The sequence below is a fragment of the Colias philodice genome, chromosome 27, assembly GCF_061535455.1.
Source record: "Colias philodice isolate Cphi_HAF_F1 chromosome 27, ilColPhil1 Martin Lab GWU primary, whole genome shotgun sequence".
NCBI lineage: Eukaryota > Metazoa > Arthropoda > Insecta > Lepidoptera > Pieridae > Colias > Colias philodice.
Genome location: NC_143112.1, coordinates 4,106,130 through 4,123,500, shown reverse-complemented (window position 1 = coordinate 4,123,500; position 17,371 = coordinate 4,106,130). Strand labels below are relative to the sequence as shown.

The 17,371-nt window shown below is 31.7% G+C and overlaps 2 protein-coding genes across 2 annotated transcripts in view; one reads left to right on the top strand and one right to left on the bottom strand.

Annotated features, from left to right (window-relative positions):
• Positions 1 to 177: 177 nt before the first annotated feature.
• LOC149476581 (uncharacterized) lies at positions 178 to 5,018 on the bottom strand. Its single transcript, XM_089711753.1, has 5 exons — positions 4,713 to 5,018; positions 4,375 to 4,598; positions 3,410 to 3,568; positions 942 to 3,152; positions 178 to 638 (listed from the first exon to the last, which is right to left on the bottom strand). The coding sequence occupies exons 2-5, from the start codon at positions 4,541 to 4,543 to the stop codon at positions 565 to 567; spliced, it is 2,613 nt and encodes an 870-aa protein (XP_089567879.1). The 5' UTR covers positions 4,544 to 4,598; positions 4,713 to 5,018; the 3' UTR covers positions 178 to 564.
• Positions 5,019 to 5,732: 714 nt separating this feature from the next.
• GEFmeso (Guanine nucleotide exchange factor in mesoderm) overlaps positions 5,733 to 17,371 on the top strand; it is a 77,900-nt gene continuing 66,261 nt past the window's right edge. Inside the window, exon 1 of the mRNA XM_089711733.1 lies at positions 5,733 to 5,997. Coding sequence (XP_089567859.1) covers positions 5,943 to 5,997 — 55 coding nt within the window. The 5' untranslated portion in view covers positions 5,733 to 5,942. The remainder of the gene's footprint in view (positions 5,998 to 17,371) is intronic.

The following is a 17,371-nucleotide window of genomic DNA, read 5'->3' as shown; positions in this document are numbered from 1 at the left end:
CAATTGTAATCTTATTTAAGACTTCTTATTGGTCCGAAATAAAAATGAAATTAATTGAACAGACTTAAACCGATGTAAACTTATAATCACACCTAATGGAACAACTTTGACTGTTGCATGCTTGGTTGTATGATTTCTCTACAGCAATGTTTGGACAAGGAAATAAAAGCCTTTATAAAAATGATATTTTATTTGATCATAACACATTCACAGTAAATCTATTTAATGGCAATCACTTTTAAAAAAATAATAAATTCTGAACCAAATGTTGGAACAATTTAAATTATTTTTAACCTTTTCAATTATCCATCTATTTTCAGCATTCTTAATGTCTGTTAATGCCTCCTCTTAAACTAGTTGAGAATAATGAGGGTGGGGTAAGATGCATTTAAATTACAATGTCATAGATTTGCTAAGTCATTGGTCGTAAACATCAATAAAAAAGATTAAACCATATTATGGTTATCTTTAGGATGTACCTATTAAACCCTCAGATACAGAAGTAAAAAAAAAATTAATTGCCAACAAAACTTATTCTAACATGTAGACACTTAAATTTGAACTTTATTTTTTGCGTTTACTGCTCCTCAGCCTTAACCTGTTGACGGTAACTGTTGTTCTCTTACGTACTGGTGTTTCTAGAATAAAAAAAATACATTTATTATAATTTAATTATGAAATATTCAAAGTTATTGCAAATATAGAAGTGTTGTTATTATTTCATAGTTGTTACATATGAATTGTAACATATTTTAAATTCACACTGAATTAAATAAAGTTTAAATATTTGACAGTTTTAACACAAATTATAATGGGTGTTGTGACTTGTGTATGTGTTCTACTGGCCAAATTTATACTTTACATAATTATACCTTACATATTACGAATGTTTAAATTAATTTCAACTTGTTATATGTTTCAAAACAAACTAATATACTCACTTTTCGGTGAAGATTTTTGTGACTGAGGACTTTCAATATCTTTAGCTTCCTGTTTATTCCTAACTCTACTTGATTTTCTTGTTTGAGGTGGTGTTGAATCATTTTTATCTTCTGTAAGAGACTCACATTGTTTTTGAGACACTACTTCATTCTTTTTCACATTTCTTACAGTCTTTTGTTGTATAGGTTGTTTAGATTTGCTTGCCATGGACCTAGTATATCTTTTACTGGTTATTTGCTCATTTTCTGGCTTTACGGCTTCTAATTTATCTTTACTGTCACGTTTTTCCCTTAATTTAATAACTCTAATCATTGCTGGAGTATATCCTTCAAATCCTTGATTACAGTCTTCAGTAGTCTTTTGAGATTTTTTCGACACTTTCTTTTTGAAATTGGCAACCACATCTTTCATAGCATATGTAGGATTCAAGGCTAGTAAATAGTCTTTCTGTAATAGAGGCGATTGAAGGTTTGAGTCGGAATTATCAGATGCATTGGATAGCTTCCTAATCCTATATTTACAAGTAGAATCGTCATCTACAAATGTGTCTACCGGTGGCGGATTGCGCTCTTTACGAATAATATCTTCCGGATTTCCAGCTAATATTTCCGCCCATGTAAACTGCCTAGCTGAACCCAAGAAATTGCCAAACTTCCCAATACTATTCCTGTGCCGTCTCATACCTTTACGTTTTATATTTCTCTTGTTAGATCGCAACATTTTCGGCGATAGCTTTTTACCAAAAATGTCATGTGGCGTCAAAGTCTTCTTCAAACGCGAGACCAAATCCGCATCGGATATAAAGAAATTACGTGACGAACATGGCTTTCTTTGCCCATCACTGGAAGTGTTTAAAGTTTGCTTTAGGAGTTCCAATTTTAGATCATTCTCAAGAGAAAATACATTTTCCCTTTCGTATGCTTTCTTTATTCCGTTCCTTGCAAGAAAATCAGGTGGCGTGTTCTTAGTACCTAGTCTCTTGGAATAGCAATTCCTGTTAATCGGCGATTTTGGCGCTTCATTGAAATTAAGAAGTAGTTCTTTATCAAAAATATATCCATTTTTCAATAATTCACTTCTAAACAGACTTTTGCAATAGTCATAGTCAGGTTTTTCAGTAAAATCTAACCTTGTCACATATTGCAAGTATTTCTCCAAGAACTGTGGATAGAATTCAGTTTTGAAACATGTTTTTAAGAGCAATTTAATGTTGCTCATGAAGTTTTTCTTCAGTGCGTGAACTAAATCTGGTTCAGCAAGGACTTCTGCTGTTTTCCAAGGTAATGTACCAGTGAGCCAGTCTAGTAAATTATATCCTAGAGTTTCTAAGTCAGATCTCCTAGAATGTGCTCCAATATGTGAATCTCTTGAGCTATATTCTAGCGTACCATCATGTGCTTTCCTTGCATCCATGCCAAACTCTTTGTGATTACCATTAGAATCCAGGAATTTTGAGGCTAGACCATAATCTAATAAGTATATCTGTCCATTTGATTGTGATAAGATTGCTTCTCGGTAAATCTCTTCCAAGGCATTAGTACCATCATCATGAATCTTGCTGCCATCATCTAGTAATACTTGATATGACCTATCTGAGCATATGGAACTATTTAAGTCTTCATAGTTAACATAACTTGTGATCTGCCGTAGATTGAATGCGTGATGTCTATGCAGTGTTCTATTGTCTTTGTCAGATAATATTTTTGACAGTTTCTGCCGAACACTGGTCAGTCTTTTATCCTGAATGGAATCATCTAGTGATGTTCTGTTCTCTCTGACTGTAAAGTCTTCATCATCATAATAGTTTGATGTTCGTCCCTTACTGCTTTTAGCCCTTTTCGGCTTTCTGGACAAGACAACAGCTTGTTTAGTATCTTTTTGGAATGATGGTGCAGGTTTAGGAACTTGTAGTTTATTAAATTTGTTGCCATCAAATCCCAACATGAGATTTGAGCTTTTTATATCTGAATGAGTGTATCCTTGATTGTGTAAGTATTCCAATACATCAAATATTTGCATTGCCAAAATGAGGACATTTTTTAAGTCCAGAACTTTAGTTCTTGTTATAACTTTATGAAGATCAATGTCATAGCGTGGTAGTACAAGAAATCTGTATCTTATGCCTGTATTTTCATCAGTGAATGAACCACTTGCAATATAATGGGGCATACCTAGCCGTTTTTGTTTGTGTTGTTGTCGCCATGCTCTTACTGCAATAGAAATAATAAAGGTTATTTTTAATTATAAATAAGGCCATGAAACAATTGTTGCTTTAAACAAAATGTTTGTAATAGTTGAGCTCTTTTAATTATGTTTTTAATAAAGTATTAGAAGGTCAAAAGATAAACACATTATCATGGAAAGTAATAATATTTAGTTGTTTGAGCAACGCATATTTTGGCTATTTTATAGCATATTTCATCATATTTTTCCCTTTTATATTATATTTTATTAGATTTATATTTACCTTTAGATGTCTGTCCAGATCGTATCAAGCAGTGTACTTCAACAAATAGCGGTCCATTTGTATGTGGCTCTATTTTGACCACATATCTGGCGTTTAATTTTGTGACTTCTTTATCAATTTCATCAGACGTCAAGTAGATTCTACCAAAACTTCCTCGTCCTGTAAATAAAATAATGAAATTATTGAATAATAAATCGTCTTGTCAACAACATTTTTGTTACATTGTTTTAACATGTAACAAAAATTATGAATCTTTGCAGTTTTCAATTTGAGTAAAATGGGCAAACCATTATACGCATATTAGTTAGATTAACTTTTACTCATCAAGTAGATATCTTTCATGTTGTTTGTAAAATTAAACTTTTCAGATTCAAGATTTTATTTGTATAGATAAATAATCTTCCACCCCATATTAATAAATAACTACTATCCAATGAATATTTTACTAAACAAAAATCATGAATGAATATGAATCTTTGTTTGATGTTTTACTCATGCAACTTTCACTTCTTGTTGCATAATCAAAAAGATAATTAAATTCCAATGTGTACTTTACAAAATTGTTTTCAAGTAGTAATTATTAATATCAATGTTTAACCACTGCTTATTTTTTGTTCTCCTTTTTAATATAACTTACATCAACAGAGAATGGCTAAGTTGTAAAAGAATGTATGAAGACAACAATATCTTCGTTGTTTAAAAAAAACAATTAAACAACACAAGTAACATAAAAACTTCACAACAATGTGTGTGAATTGGGAAGTATTTTCTAAGTATGTATTTATATTTAACTATATTAGAACCTGGAGTGGCATATCCATATCTTCTCTCTGCTACTTCAAGCTTGAAGAGCCTGACATTAAAAATAATATACAAATTGTTATCATAAACATTTATTATATGATTCACAATAATGTATTGAATGATACATTGTTTCCTGAAATAGTTTGCATAATTTAACTTACCAATGGGTTTTCCAAGGCGCCATTGCCTTTGGGTTACATCAGTGAATACAATGCCTGGGTTGAGTGCTTCGTCATCACGATAACTCACATCAAGACTAGAACATTCTTCTATAACTTTCTTCCTCTTAGCTACCATCAATTCCTCGGTGTCCAAGCAACGCCGGGGCATTTTTAGCTCTTCAAGTTTATCCAGTCATTGATATATCGATATATTTGGTATTTTTCTGTGAACAATTGTACAATTCCTGTAGAATATAGTTCTTGAATGCTTATAAAATGTTTAGGCACAGGTGTACGATACGTATTAAATAACAATAAAGTTACAAAACTGGTTTTACCTGTAGTCCAATTATTTGTATCATGAAATGGCGGCTTTCGCTATACTAAATAAAAAATCCACTCATATACAGAAAGTAGGTTAAAATAAATGTGATGAATGCGAAGATAATAGACAAATCTGAACAAAAACGATTATAGTCCGCGATATGTACCTAACGTTTAGTGTACAAAAAGTTTGTCAATCTGAAATCGCCATGTTGTAGAAATCAACGGATCAATTCTATAATGTTGCTATTTGATTAAACAATCCAAAACTGCTAGAAAACCACATAGTTAACATTTATAAAAAAATGCATATTTCCGGAGGTGAATGCAATTTAGAAAACCTATATGAAATTTAAATTCTGTAATAAATAAATCAGTACCTACATATAAAAAGATATAAAATTTATGAGGAGAAAAAAACATAAACATGCAATTTGACACATCGACGTGCAGTGACGTGCATAGATGTCAATGGGAATAGAAGAAAATATTTATGGTTTTTTTAAACCTTCCTCTCTGTGATACAGTCCCCGGACAAATTGAAAAGCAAATGAAAATCTGGGACGAAAAGGGACAAAGGTCCATGGTAAAATAGATGCATAGAATAAATTGAGCAATAAATTTATGTAGGTACAAAGAATACGCAGTTTATTTATTAAATTATTAGGAATATTAAAGTTTAATATTCTTGCATAGAGACTCTAATTGGTACCTATATGTATAAATTTTATATTACCTACTTACTACTTATTTTTAAAAGATTTGATTCCTCAATATTTTAATCTATTTGGAAATAAATTATATTATTTATTTTCGTATAATGAGTACAAATCATACAAAAAATGAAAACCTCAACATGTTATTCACTATTCAGTAATATTAAACTCTACATTCTACAACATACATTCGAATTACAATTCTATAGACATTGAGCAATCTTAGAACGTAATTTCATTTTCTCGTCTCGTTTCTCAACCCACCAGGCACCAGCCGCCAGCCCACGGCTTCGGGCTTGAACAGTTGAACTTGTCTTATTCAAACTTCATTCACGAGGAGATTGTAACGCCGCGTAGACGTATATTTCGTTGCAGCTCTGCTAACGCGATGTCCTTTTGTTTGTCAACAAATAGTTAACTTTTTTAGAATGTTATACCAGTGATTTAGATAAAAAATGTGTGTTCGGTGATTAGTTTTGTGTTATTGTCTGTTATAAAATGAGAACGCTTAAAGTTTAGTGCATCAAAATGGATGGAGCGAACGCAGATTCGGATCATTCTATGACTTGGGAAGACTTTTTCGGTATGTTATGTTTTATGTTAATTTTGTTTTAACGATGTTTATAAATTAAGTTATTCTCATGTAATACCATAAAAATAAATTTTAATACCACACGTAAATAATAAATATTAAGTACCTACCAATGGAAACATGGAAATATTCTAGCTATGTATTTATTTTATTAAAATAATTATTTGATTAATAATATCATGTCTGTATTTTCACGTTAAATAATTATAAAGAATACGATTCAGCGTGGGTATTATTAATAATCATAACAACAAGTAAATCTATATATAATTTTGTCTAATTGGAACTAAGAATTGGAATGAAAATTTTGTTAGAACCAAGGTGATGATACAATTTGAATTTGAACTGTTAGAAAAAAAATACAGCGTGGCAAGGCAAAGGAAAAATCCTACTAACTAATTCATAATTCATAATTCTTTATTTACGTTAAACATGGTATTTAAGCTAAGAGTATTAAGAGCTAAGAGTATTTTTATTCTGTAATTACATTATATATAGGTAGGTACTACTCGACCAAGCCAACTAGACCCTTTTCAACTGTGACGTCACCCGCCCATGTCTCGGGTACAGATAGCAAAAAAAAAAAATATTAATAATATCACTGTTCGCTCTCCGCTATGAATAGTCTTATTTTTCCCCATTTCGAGGGCTGTCTATGAATAACAACACAGTAAAAACTTAAACAAATAACAACGAAAAACTTAACAGTCAACAACAAGCTTTAACGATTAATAATAAAAAGTACAGAAATAACTAGCGATGCGAAACGTACGAATGCGTCGATGCTGCGAACCGTACTAAGGCGAACGCGGTACCTGAGGCGGTAAGCGGGCGGGGAGGCCGCATTCCACCCGAGCGTCTAGTTGGCTTGGTCGAGTAGTAGGTATTTTACTTATGTGAATACTAATTACTATCCTATAACACTATTCATTACAGAAGTAATGCAGAAACAGATACAACTATAAATAGGTATTTACCTATAAATATCAAATTAATTCAGATTGAATAGAATTTTATTTCTAACATATTAAGTACCTACATTTATTTTATAAAAAACAGATACAGGAAGATTTTAAAAAGGAAAAGAACATACCTTTTTACGCGTAAGAAGCTTTACCTAAGAACTTAACGACTGCATAGGTACCTAGGTGTCAAAATTCTCGGTTTTTGTTTTAGATGCACTATGCAGTTTATGCTTTACTTTTAATCTTTAAATTTTAATGTTATTGTGAACGACGCGACGTTATGTTCCTGTCCATGTCCAGAATAAAGATACGAGAATAAAAGCTTCACATACAGCTAGGTGCACACAAAAAAAGAAAATGTAATGAAACTGTCCGTGCACCATAATCGTGATTTTCCCCAGGCTAGACGGGATGGGACAGGTTTGTTTCCTATTATGGCATGCATTGCGAACACTGGGTTCATTGCCTGTAGTGTACACCCACCTTTTATGTGATTAATCATTTTCTTGAAGTAACAGTGTTAGGCAATAATGACTAAACAGTCTGTGGCGTGTCGTATCGAATTATGTTTGTGCTCTATGCTCGACAAATTCGATTTTTGAAATTGTAACCGAGCTACAAAATTACCGTTTATTCAATTAAAGCACCTACTTACCTATAATTAATTTTAATATTTATTGAAAACGATTATTTAAGTAATGGTAGGTACGTCTAGCAGCTCGCTTCACCTATGTCATTTTCCATAACTAAGTTTTATAAAATTATAACTTAGATAAAATTCTAATAAAAGAATTTCATGATTGAACAAAATGCAATCACAGAAAATGTGATTTTTTACGAATATTTCCTATAAAATTGACGTTAGATTAAAATGTATTTCTTCAAGCCCTCTATGAAAATTAATTCGATAGCTAATGTTCATTATAATATAAATGAACATTAACGATTTTAAAGCAAATGAATGCTAACAGTATCGAGAATTTTAGCGGCCCATTAGACAGTTATTCGTGAAGAAGGTCACTAATCGATGACTCAGCCCAACGGTGAACAGAATCTTATAATTTAGTGCTTTAGCCTAAAAATATGCACGAGTAAAAAAAGCTGTGAATTCCACTGTGTTCATTTGGGTTCAAAAAGTGTATCATATGAATCCTCGCTTCCTTCGTAAAGTTTTTTTCATTTTGAAATTCGTGTTTAAATTGACCCAACAAATATTTATTTTATTATTCATCCTTAGAACTTCGTAGCTTTCCAACAAGAAACACGAAGATATACTATGAATATCTGTTTTTATTTTTAAATAAATATATTTGGAAGCTTAATGTCAAATCTATCTACTTACAATAAATAAGCTATGAATGTCTTCGCCAATAACTGTTACACTAATTTTCTATTCCATCTAGGTCTATCTGTAATCTTGTATCAAATTATATTATATTTGTTTATGGCGGGAATTATGAGTGTTGCCATTGTACAACGCACGAGCGTGGAATTAATGATGTGCGCTTCCTTGAACGCACCCGTACAAATGGAAGGAAGTTCGAATGATTTCAAATTCGACACATGGCCGGTTAGAACATATGCTTTTTATTAAAAAAAATAAAACCATAGATAATAAAAGCAAATACTTATTCCTTTATTTATTTAAAACTCGTTTGTTTTCCCTTATCTTTAAATCCATGCATAAAACAAAAAAAAAAAAAACTTATTGCATTGTGACGTCATAGGTAAGTATTTAATGCATTCAAACATACATAACGTCCCTTCAGCTAGAGGTGAAACTACAATCAATAAACCATACAAGTAGACACGACAAACTTTACATAGATTCAGCAAGATATGTAACGGATTAGGGTGCTTGTTAGTCTGTGCATACTAATTCGGATACTTTCACTGGCTTTCCTTGCAATTCTCGTCCTGTTGTTTGTAAGAATGTGAATGATATCTAGATTCAGCTAGCTTTGTCCAGAAATTTACACTTAAAATAAACGTTTCATAGTAACTATGTGCTACAGATGCAATATGGTTATTAAAATAAGGATATAAGAGAATAGCGATGAAAGTTTAGATATCATATAGATAACGTATGTTTGTTAAAAGTAAATGACTGTTATTTGTTTAATTTAAAAATAAATCAATAATGAGCCTTTTCTCATTTTGTGATATAATATGACAAAGCAGTAATTTGTACTTTTTGCGTAATGTAATATGAGGCGAAAGGTCAAATTTTATACACCAGGTGTTTTTTTTTGCGTATTAATTTCGTTTACATGATTTTGTTTTTTTACATATAGCTATTAAATTGCATTATTGGTAATTATTTGGGGAGCAAATTAATACAAAATTACCAAAAAATTACCAAAAAGGTCTGTTTTAAAACACTAAGATAAGTCGAATATTATATGGAACGCAAAACATAGTTTTACCAAGAATCTTCATACAATTTCCGAACTAAAGAATTGCACTAGTTACCAAGAAATGGAGGGAAGTCATTAGTCATAGAATGAGGCTCAGGTTATATTTAGTTTACCTAACTACATAGGCAAGGTGATTTTTTGATTTAACGGATGATAACGTAAATAGTAATTTATGTGAAGATTGCTAAATTAGCAGCATTTTCAAATACCTGTTGACTATAATTTAAAGGACTGTGCCTAGAGATTTAAAAAGAGGTTACAAGCTTGCATACATTAAAGAACCAGACACCATTTTTATTTTTGCATATTGCGTATTTTTTTGAACACCTTGCTCTTCAAGTTATTAACATTTTTTTATAGATTTTTTTAAATCAAAATCATTATCAGGACGTTAATGAACATTGTGTAAAGTACCTACGCACTTTTTCAAGCTGGCAAAATTTTACAATTTAGGTCGCTCATAAATAAGTATAATTTAATACCCATATGTGTCGAAATTGTAGTATTCAGTACAAGGTTTTATTTTTATTACTTTAATATATCGGTGACTTAAGTTAATAAAAATTCATTTTTAAATTATATTTGCTGAGCAAATTGGAAATATACTGAGCCTATGGAATATTTTCAACGAGGAGGGAAAAATCAATAAAAAGGATTTTTTACTCTATATGAACACTGTTTATCGATCAATTTTTTTTCAGTGTGACTTTTTTAATAAAACTTAATTAAAGATGATGAAATAGAATGCGTTATATTATAAGATGTTTTTTATTAAATATCTCTACACGTGTTTATGTTTATTATGAACTCTTCAGCATATACCTACCAGAAAATCATCTATTTATTTTAAAGGTCGTTGGTATATTGCTAATCCTCAATATCGAAATAAGTATAACACTAGCAATTACAAAATCACGCTGTCATAAGCATTTGATCGCGTTCAGACATTACTTCGTATTACGCCATGGCCCTCTCGATTCACCGCCATCTTGCAATGGAGGAAACGCTGGCGCCAAGCAAACGGCATAATCATATATTTTCTATTCCAGAAGCGTGTAGAATGCATTTAAATTTCTTTATATAGGCACCATAATTGAATCGCATTCTGTTCTTATTGGTGTGGAAAATGTGGTGATTTTCCACGTTTATCTATTGCGTTTTTATAGCTGGCAATTCAATAAGTTAATTTGATTTTCGAACTTGACACAACGTACATTTTTACTTAATTATTGTCTATTTTTTTTTCGGCAATCACATATTCATTATATAACGCGAATCATGTAAAAAGAACGCTGGATGAAAGTGATGGGGTGTGTTTTGGCATGTATCGAGTTTAGCACGAAAGTTATTTGCTGCTTATTTTATTTTTGAAGTAGGCTCTCGAGTCGTGGCTTCGCAACTACATATTTGTTATTCTTATACCACCTCATAACACCAAATAGACCAATAAATCGCCAATGCGCAGCTTAATTGTCAGCGTTCTTTTTACATGACGCGACCTATACGTATCATTTAAAAAGGTATGTCTCCTTGATAATGGAAAGGAAGAGTGAATTTTAGATTCGATGGTTAATTACGCATTTTTTTTCATACTTTGGTGTATTTGTAATCTGTAGATTGCCATCATGGACGTATAAAAAAAGACGGACGGTATATCGCCTAAACATTGAGTGAAGCCTAGTAATGGCGGCGAAACATCCATGTGTGTGTGCCATGTTGCCATGGCAACAGCTGTCCTGATGACAATGGCGGCTGTATTTTTTTTCTATAAATTTTGCCGTAATAATTTTGTCATTAAAACATAAAAGAAATAACTTGCTTCCCTGTGGAATGTAATCCCTTGTGTTTTGTTATTTAAAATTGTACTGTTGCGGCACCATTTAACCACACAAGACGGCATTTTAAATATTTTTTGTGAAACAGTGACGCAGTTAATCAGTCGGTAGTTCACGACGTAATGGCGGCCGACTAGCTTACTATGGTGAGAGTGTGTGCGTGTTTATTGTCTTTACACGATCGCTAGCTTACTATGGTGGCTTCACGTTGTTTGTTCGTAATACGGTGTCCGTCTTTTTTTATACGTCCATGATTGCCATAAGTATTACAATGTGGCATGATGTAAACGGTAGTAGCTAAGCGTAAGGAAATAATTTCCAGGTAGGTACGTTAATAATCACAAGTAACGTAATGTTGACTTCATATCGTGTTTAAAATGCCGCACTTCGCTTGCGTTTATTATCACGCGTAATAACTAATAGTAAATAGATACTATTGCATCTCATCATCTCTTTGTTACCATGAAGCCATATAAGGTAGGGCCTTGGGTAGGGCTTATAGGACCTAACATTTGATCCTATTTTGAATATCGATTATCATCAGGTTGCGCTTTCGCTCGATTGCTTCTGCAAAAAAAAAACAAAAGAAACGAAATATTTTGGTTACCATGGCAACGTTTTCACTGTACTAGCTTCTCCTTAAACCTTTTCATTAGGTGTTAGATGGTTAGACCTTAACAATTAAATAAACGACTGTACTAAAATCACACGTATATGTTTACGATAGGATCTATTTTCGCGTGAAATAGACACAGACTAGATGGTGTCGAAATCGATAGTACTGCATTATGCAAATGAAAAGCTTGATAGTAGACACTGTGTCAGCGAATACCGGGTGTTGAATGTGGCCTTGTGATATACATACAATTATGAATAGAATATTTTAATATGTATCAGTAAGTCACATGAAAAAGTTACTATGCAATCGAAAACGTCATCTTCAATCCACAGATCATGGATCTGGGTTCATACGATAGTTAACATAAAAGTTATATCGGATTAAAGTACATGTACTGGTAAAAAAAAGATATTAATAGATATATTATTAGGTACGTCAAAAAATGAGTGATTGGTTTATCTTTGCGTAACGCGCCAGGTGAAAGAAATTTACTTAGAAAATTTTAGCAAATTGATAGTTCTTGTGTAATTGCAAAAAAAAATTTCAAACATTGTATTACTTGGGATCAAAAATCACGTAACTATACAGTTATTCTTTTGTGTATTACAATTTACTTGTTATTGAGCAATAAAAATAATATGAATCGTGAGAAAAAACATGTGAATCGTGAAGTAAATTCGATCGCATAAGTTTAATTGATTGACGTAATTATAAATTGTTACGTTACGTATTGTGAAAATGTACTTGCATAATAAAATGTGAAATGGTGTGTACAAGCAATATCCTATCCCACTAATATTATAAATGCGAAAGTTCGTGAGGATGGATGTATGTGTATGTGTGTATGTTTGTTACTCTTTCACGCAAATACTACTGGACCGATAACAATGAAATTTAGCACATAGGTTTTATCCCGAAAATACCACGGGAATGGGAACTATGCGGGGGGTTTTCTTTGAAAACGCGGACGATGCCGCGGGCGGAAAGCTAGTAGTAGGTATATTATATAATAACCAGCTGTGCCCATTGCTGTGGCTTGTGCCCCGTTTTACCCGCATTGCTCGGCTCCTATTGGTCTTAGCATATAATATAGCCAGCCTTCCTCAATAAATGGTCTATCTAACACTGTTTTTTTCAAATCGGACTAGAACTTCCTTATTAAGTAGAGATTTGAGTAAATGCTCTATGTTTTTTGGTACTTATAATATATACGAACGACTTATTATTTTTAACAAAAAATGAACCGCATTCAGTGTCAAAACTTGACCAAATTTAAATGGGACCACACGTACACGGTAGGTATCAGTTTTCAAATAAAAAATATCAAAATCGTGAGATATCAATTAAAAAAAACAGTCGAAGGAAAAACCTACTTTTTTGTTGTCGGTTGAAAATGCATCTCGTAGGGTAGATTACAAAAGGTTGATTAATTATTTGCTCATAATGAAAGTCGATCGGTGTAACAGATGCCTATTGGCTTTACACAACAAGGGGATGTTATTGTAAATACACACATGGAATAATGAAAAATGTATATACAATATGTATATGTAATATTGATATAGATTTCAGAAATATGTAATATTTTCTTAAACTCTTATGATAAGTTTGGTGAAAATATTTAAAAGAGAAAATCGTCTATGTAAAGTTGAAAATCTGACTTTTGTTGTTGTCTCGGAGTTCCTGTCTTAAATTACAAATAATTTGGAAAATCCAAAAGTGCACGCCTCATAATTTTTTTTTAATAAATATTTATTAATTATTATTTTTGTTTATTTAATAACAATTAAACCACATCGAATCAGACCCTGAAAAATGAAAGGGTTCTATTCCTGAGCATACTCAAGTGTAAGAGAAAAAAAAGACTCGATTAGTAAAGTATTTCGGTCGCTATCGTGTTAACAAGAAAAAGGATCCGCACATACAGACACACGGACGTCCAAGACAGAAATTTTTTAAACTGTTTTTTAACTAGTTTAAATAACAAAAATGACATCAAAAATATCATGAACGTTAAAAATAGTGTTTTTTCTTAATATGTGTGTGTATGTATTATCTTACAAGTGCAATGTATGATACATAAAGACATTTTAAGTTTGAAAAATCTGATGTTTTGCGCGAAGTGACAGTAGTACCCACCTCAACGCTTCGCTTATGAGGCGTGCAATATAGCAGGCGAATTAAAATATTTTTGGCAAAATACTGGACATTTTAGAAAAAAAAGTAAGAAATAAAGTGAGGTATGTTTTTATTAGTGGACATAATAAACGTGGTTTGCAACGAAAATGATTTACAGCACTGATTGGATTAAACCATATTAAACGTAATTCACATGATATCCTTTCAAGATATTTATTATCTGTGCTTTGATTATGACGTGAGCAATCGACAGACCGTGTAATGCCGGCATATGGTCCAATGAGTATAGTCTGTGGTACTGTATGCAGAATTGTTTTTTTTTTAATTTAATGCATTGCACAAGCGTTCGCACGCTATGACGTCATTAATTAATGCTGGCAACATCTCAGTAATATATTATGGTGTTAATTAGTATGTCAATGTTTATGTATTTGCGATTTTTTTGTAATGGCCGCGTTTGCCATGTGTTCCGTCTGAAATAATTATAAATGGTAATTAATGAAAGCGCTTGTTATCGATGTTTTTACAGACATGTAGTTGATGTAAAATTTCTCTTATTTTTTATTATGAATAGTTGTTTTTACTTTTCTTTTTACGCAATGCAAAACGGATGTAATTTTACATTGCTCTAGATAATTTGGTTGCTTGTTATTGGTCCCCACCGGTAATCAAAATTAAGACCCTTCAGTTCTACGTTCTCGAGATAACCACTGTACACTGTATGAATGAATTAGGAACCTATGTATATTGATTCCTGCCTCTAACAAATTATCGTTGATACTAATTACTAAAGTTATTTAAGAACTTTTACGTAAATGAAGCTTTATTGTCATTGATATTGATAAACAAAACAAAGAGAAATAGTGAATGTCTGTTAGTCATGACTCATGACCTCAGGGTGTTTAGTTGTGACTTGTGAGTAATATCTTACAATACTATGGATTATATAAATGCACTGTAAATATAGCTTTATCTATAAGTACTAACATTATAAAGCTGAAGAGTTTGTTGGTTTGTTTGCTTGAACGCGCTAATCGAAGGAAGGTTCATTTATCGAGGAACTATAGCTTTCCGCCCGCGGCTTCGCCCGCGTTTTGAAAGAAAAACCCGCATAGTTCCCGTTACCATGGAAATTGTTATTTTTATGTAGCGAATATAAGCATTTAGTAGTTGATTAAAAATTTGAAAGAGCCAGTACTAACGATTTGTAGGAAAAATAAATATGCAAAACATTGTTACTTAGAAAAGTTGTTGTTTTTTGTCTTATTTTTTAATTGCATTCCTATTAAGGAGTCTAGACGTAGAATTAATAAATGATAAAGCTTTGAGGAAATACTCAGTGTATTTTTCCAGATTTTCCGTTGTTTTCTGTATATTTCCATAAATGTATAATAACAAAAAATATTGTTATGTAGCTGGTTACAAAGAATTTTGTATTATAAACATTTAACAGTAACATATGTATTAAATTTTAATGAATTGTATGCAGTGCTAATTGAATGTATTATAATACCTAATTAAAATCATGCAATAATGATATGACACAGTACTATTGAAGGTTTTCCTTTACAAAAAATAAGCTGAGCTAGGGTTGTATTGCAACTGTAACACAATACCTAAATGAAAAGTTTGGTTCCTATAATAATTAATTGAATAAATATCCATCTACATACATATTTATTTTTCAATAAAAGTTGTTGATAATAATTATTCTATACGTATCTGTATCTGTCTATATTCTGTCTGCTTCTTTAATAAATAACTAATAATAATCAACACAGTGTTTTTAACAAAAACAAATCAAAATATTTTTTTTACGCCGTCACGTTAAAATTTTTAGGTTATGAAAACCTGTAACCACGTGGTGGTAGTATGCACGACGCATGCGCGTCAATGCAGACATTGTCTAGACGGGGTGGTTCCAAGGAGGTTTAATGGATTGCCATATAAAAGATTCGAGTTTCGCCCAAAAATGGACCCGTGTTGAATTGCGAGCGAGCGTTGCCAAAAACTCGCTTCGACTTTCAATTTCGTCTCGTTATGATAGATTGCTTTTGTTAAAATTTTGCATTGTGATAAATTTTATAAGGTTTTATAATACGTAGAGTATTTGAATAAATAGTAGTTATAGTACGGGAGATGTCTGGATTTATTTCGTTGTTTCTTGGGAGTCTAAAAAGGAGAAGAAATATACGTCTTAGCGGCATATTAAAGTTGTCTTTTACCAGTTAATAGAGCAATTAAATACAAATGTGCCATATCCCATATAAAAAGAGGTCTTCATTTTTTATGCTAAGACTAAAATAGCAATAATTATGAGACTGGTCTTGCGATTTTTTTTTATTTGAATGCCACGATGGCATACCTATTATGCATTTTTAATTTATACAAGGTAATACGGAATAACTTTCTGAGGCTCTAATTATTAATCTCAGAAATCTTTTCCTCCATAATTAAATATTTATAAAATAACTGAGTGTCATTATTCTATGTATCCCTGTACAGTATACTGTATTTGTATCAGCAAATGAAGTGTAATTTGATAAGTACCTAGAACTATGTATTATTATTAGTATTTATTTTTTCTATAACTGTGTCAAGATAACTAATTCATTGTTAATTACCTGTGTCACGTTTAAATTTCGAATTATTTGCTCCAAATTTGAATTCCTTTAGTTTTGAGTTTTTTTTTAATTTCAAGTGTATGGCATACAGATTAAACTATAAAGAATGGCTGTCAAACACTAGGGTGTGAAATGATAAGAAGCTGCAGGGTGTGGACTGTGGAGTCTTGAGATTACATGATAAATAATATGGTAGTAATGATTTATGCATGCGTAAGGTGTTAAAAATGCAATGTTAATCTTTGTGAATGGAATGATTGTTACTTATTGTAAATTCCTAACATAAATATTATGTACTTTTTTATAGGTAAAAATAATTTTGAAATTCTTTATAAATTACAGTGAAAGACTTTTCGGTCGTCCCAACGTCCGCGTCTGAGACAATGACAATTCACGGTTAAATTAATAACCGCATTGAAATAAGAACCTTTAATTTGGAGTTCCATCGCCAGACGTAAAATAAAAAAAGCTGTTGTCTGTGTGATATTCCACGAAGTATGAACACTCATTCGAGACGCCCGACAATTTGCTTTTATTCCATTCCCTTTTATTATCTTTGCCGCCTTTTTATATATCAAATATGTGGACTTTTTTGTGTCATTTTACGCTGACAGTCTTAATTAAGATTTGATGGATGTTTAATTCTTTGCTATAGTTATGTGACCTTGATCAACTTTTTTATCGATATTGAGTGATATTGATGTATTAGGTCATTTTTCTTTATGAAGTGGTTAAGTTATCTTCTCGTGCGTATTTTAACCCATTG

Excerpts from the sequence above, each read along its gene's own strand:
- LOC149476581 (XM_089711753.1), bottom strand. The coding sequence starts at position 4,543 with ATGCCCCGGCGTTGCTTGGACACCGAGGAATTGATGGTAGCTAAGAGG. Across the intron at positions 3,569-4,374 it reads GCGCCTTGGAAAACCCATTG|GACGAGGAAGTTTTGGTAGA; the intron begins GTAAGTTAAATT and ends TTTTATTTACAG. Across the intron at positions 3,153-3,409 it reads ATCTGGACAGACATCTAAAG|TAAGAGCATGGCGACAACAA; the intron begins GTAAATATAAAT and ends TTTCTATTGCAG.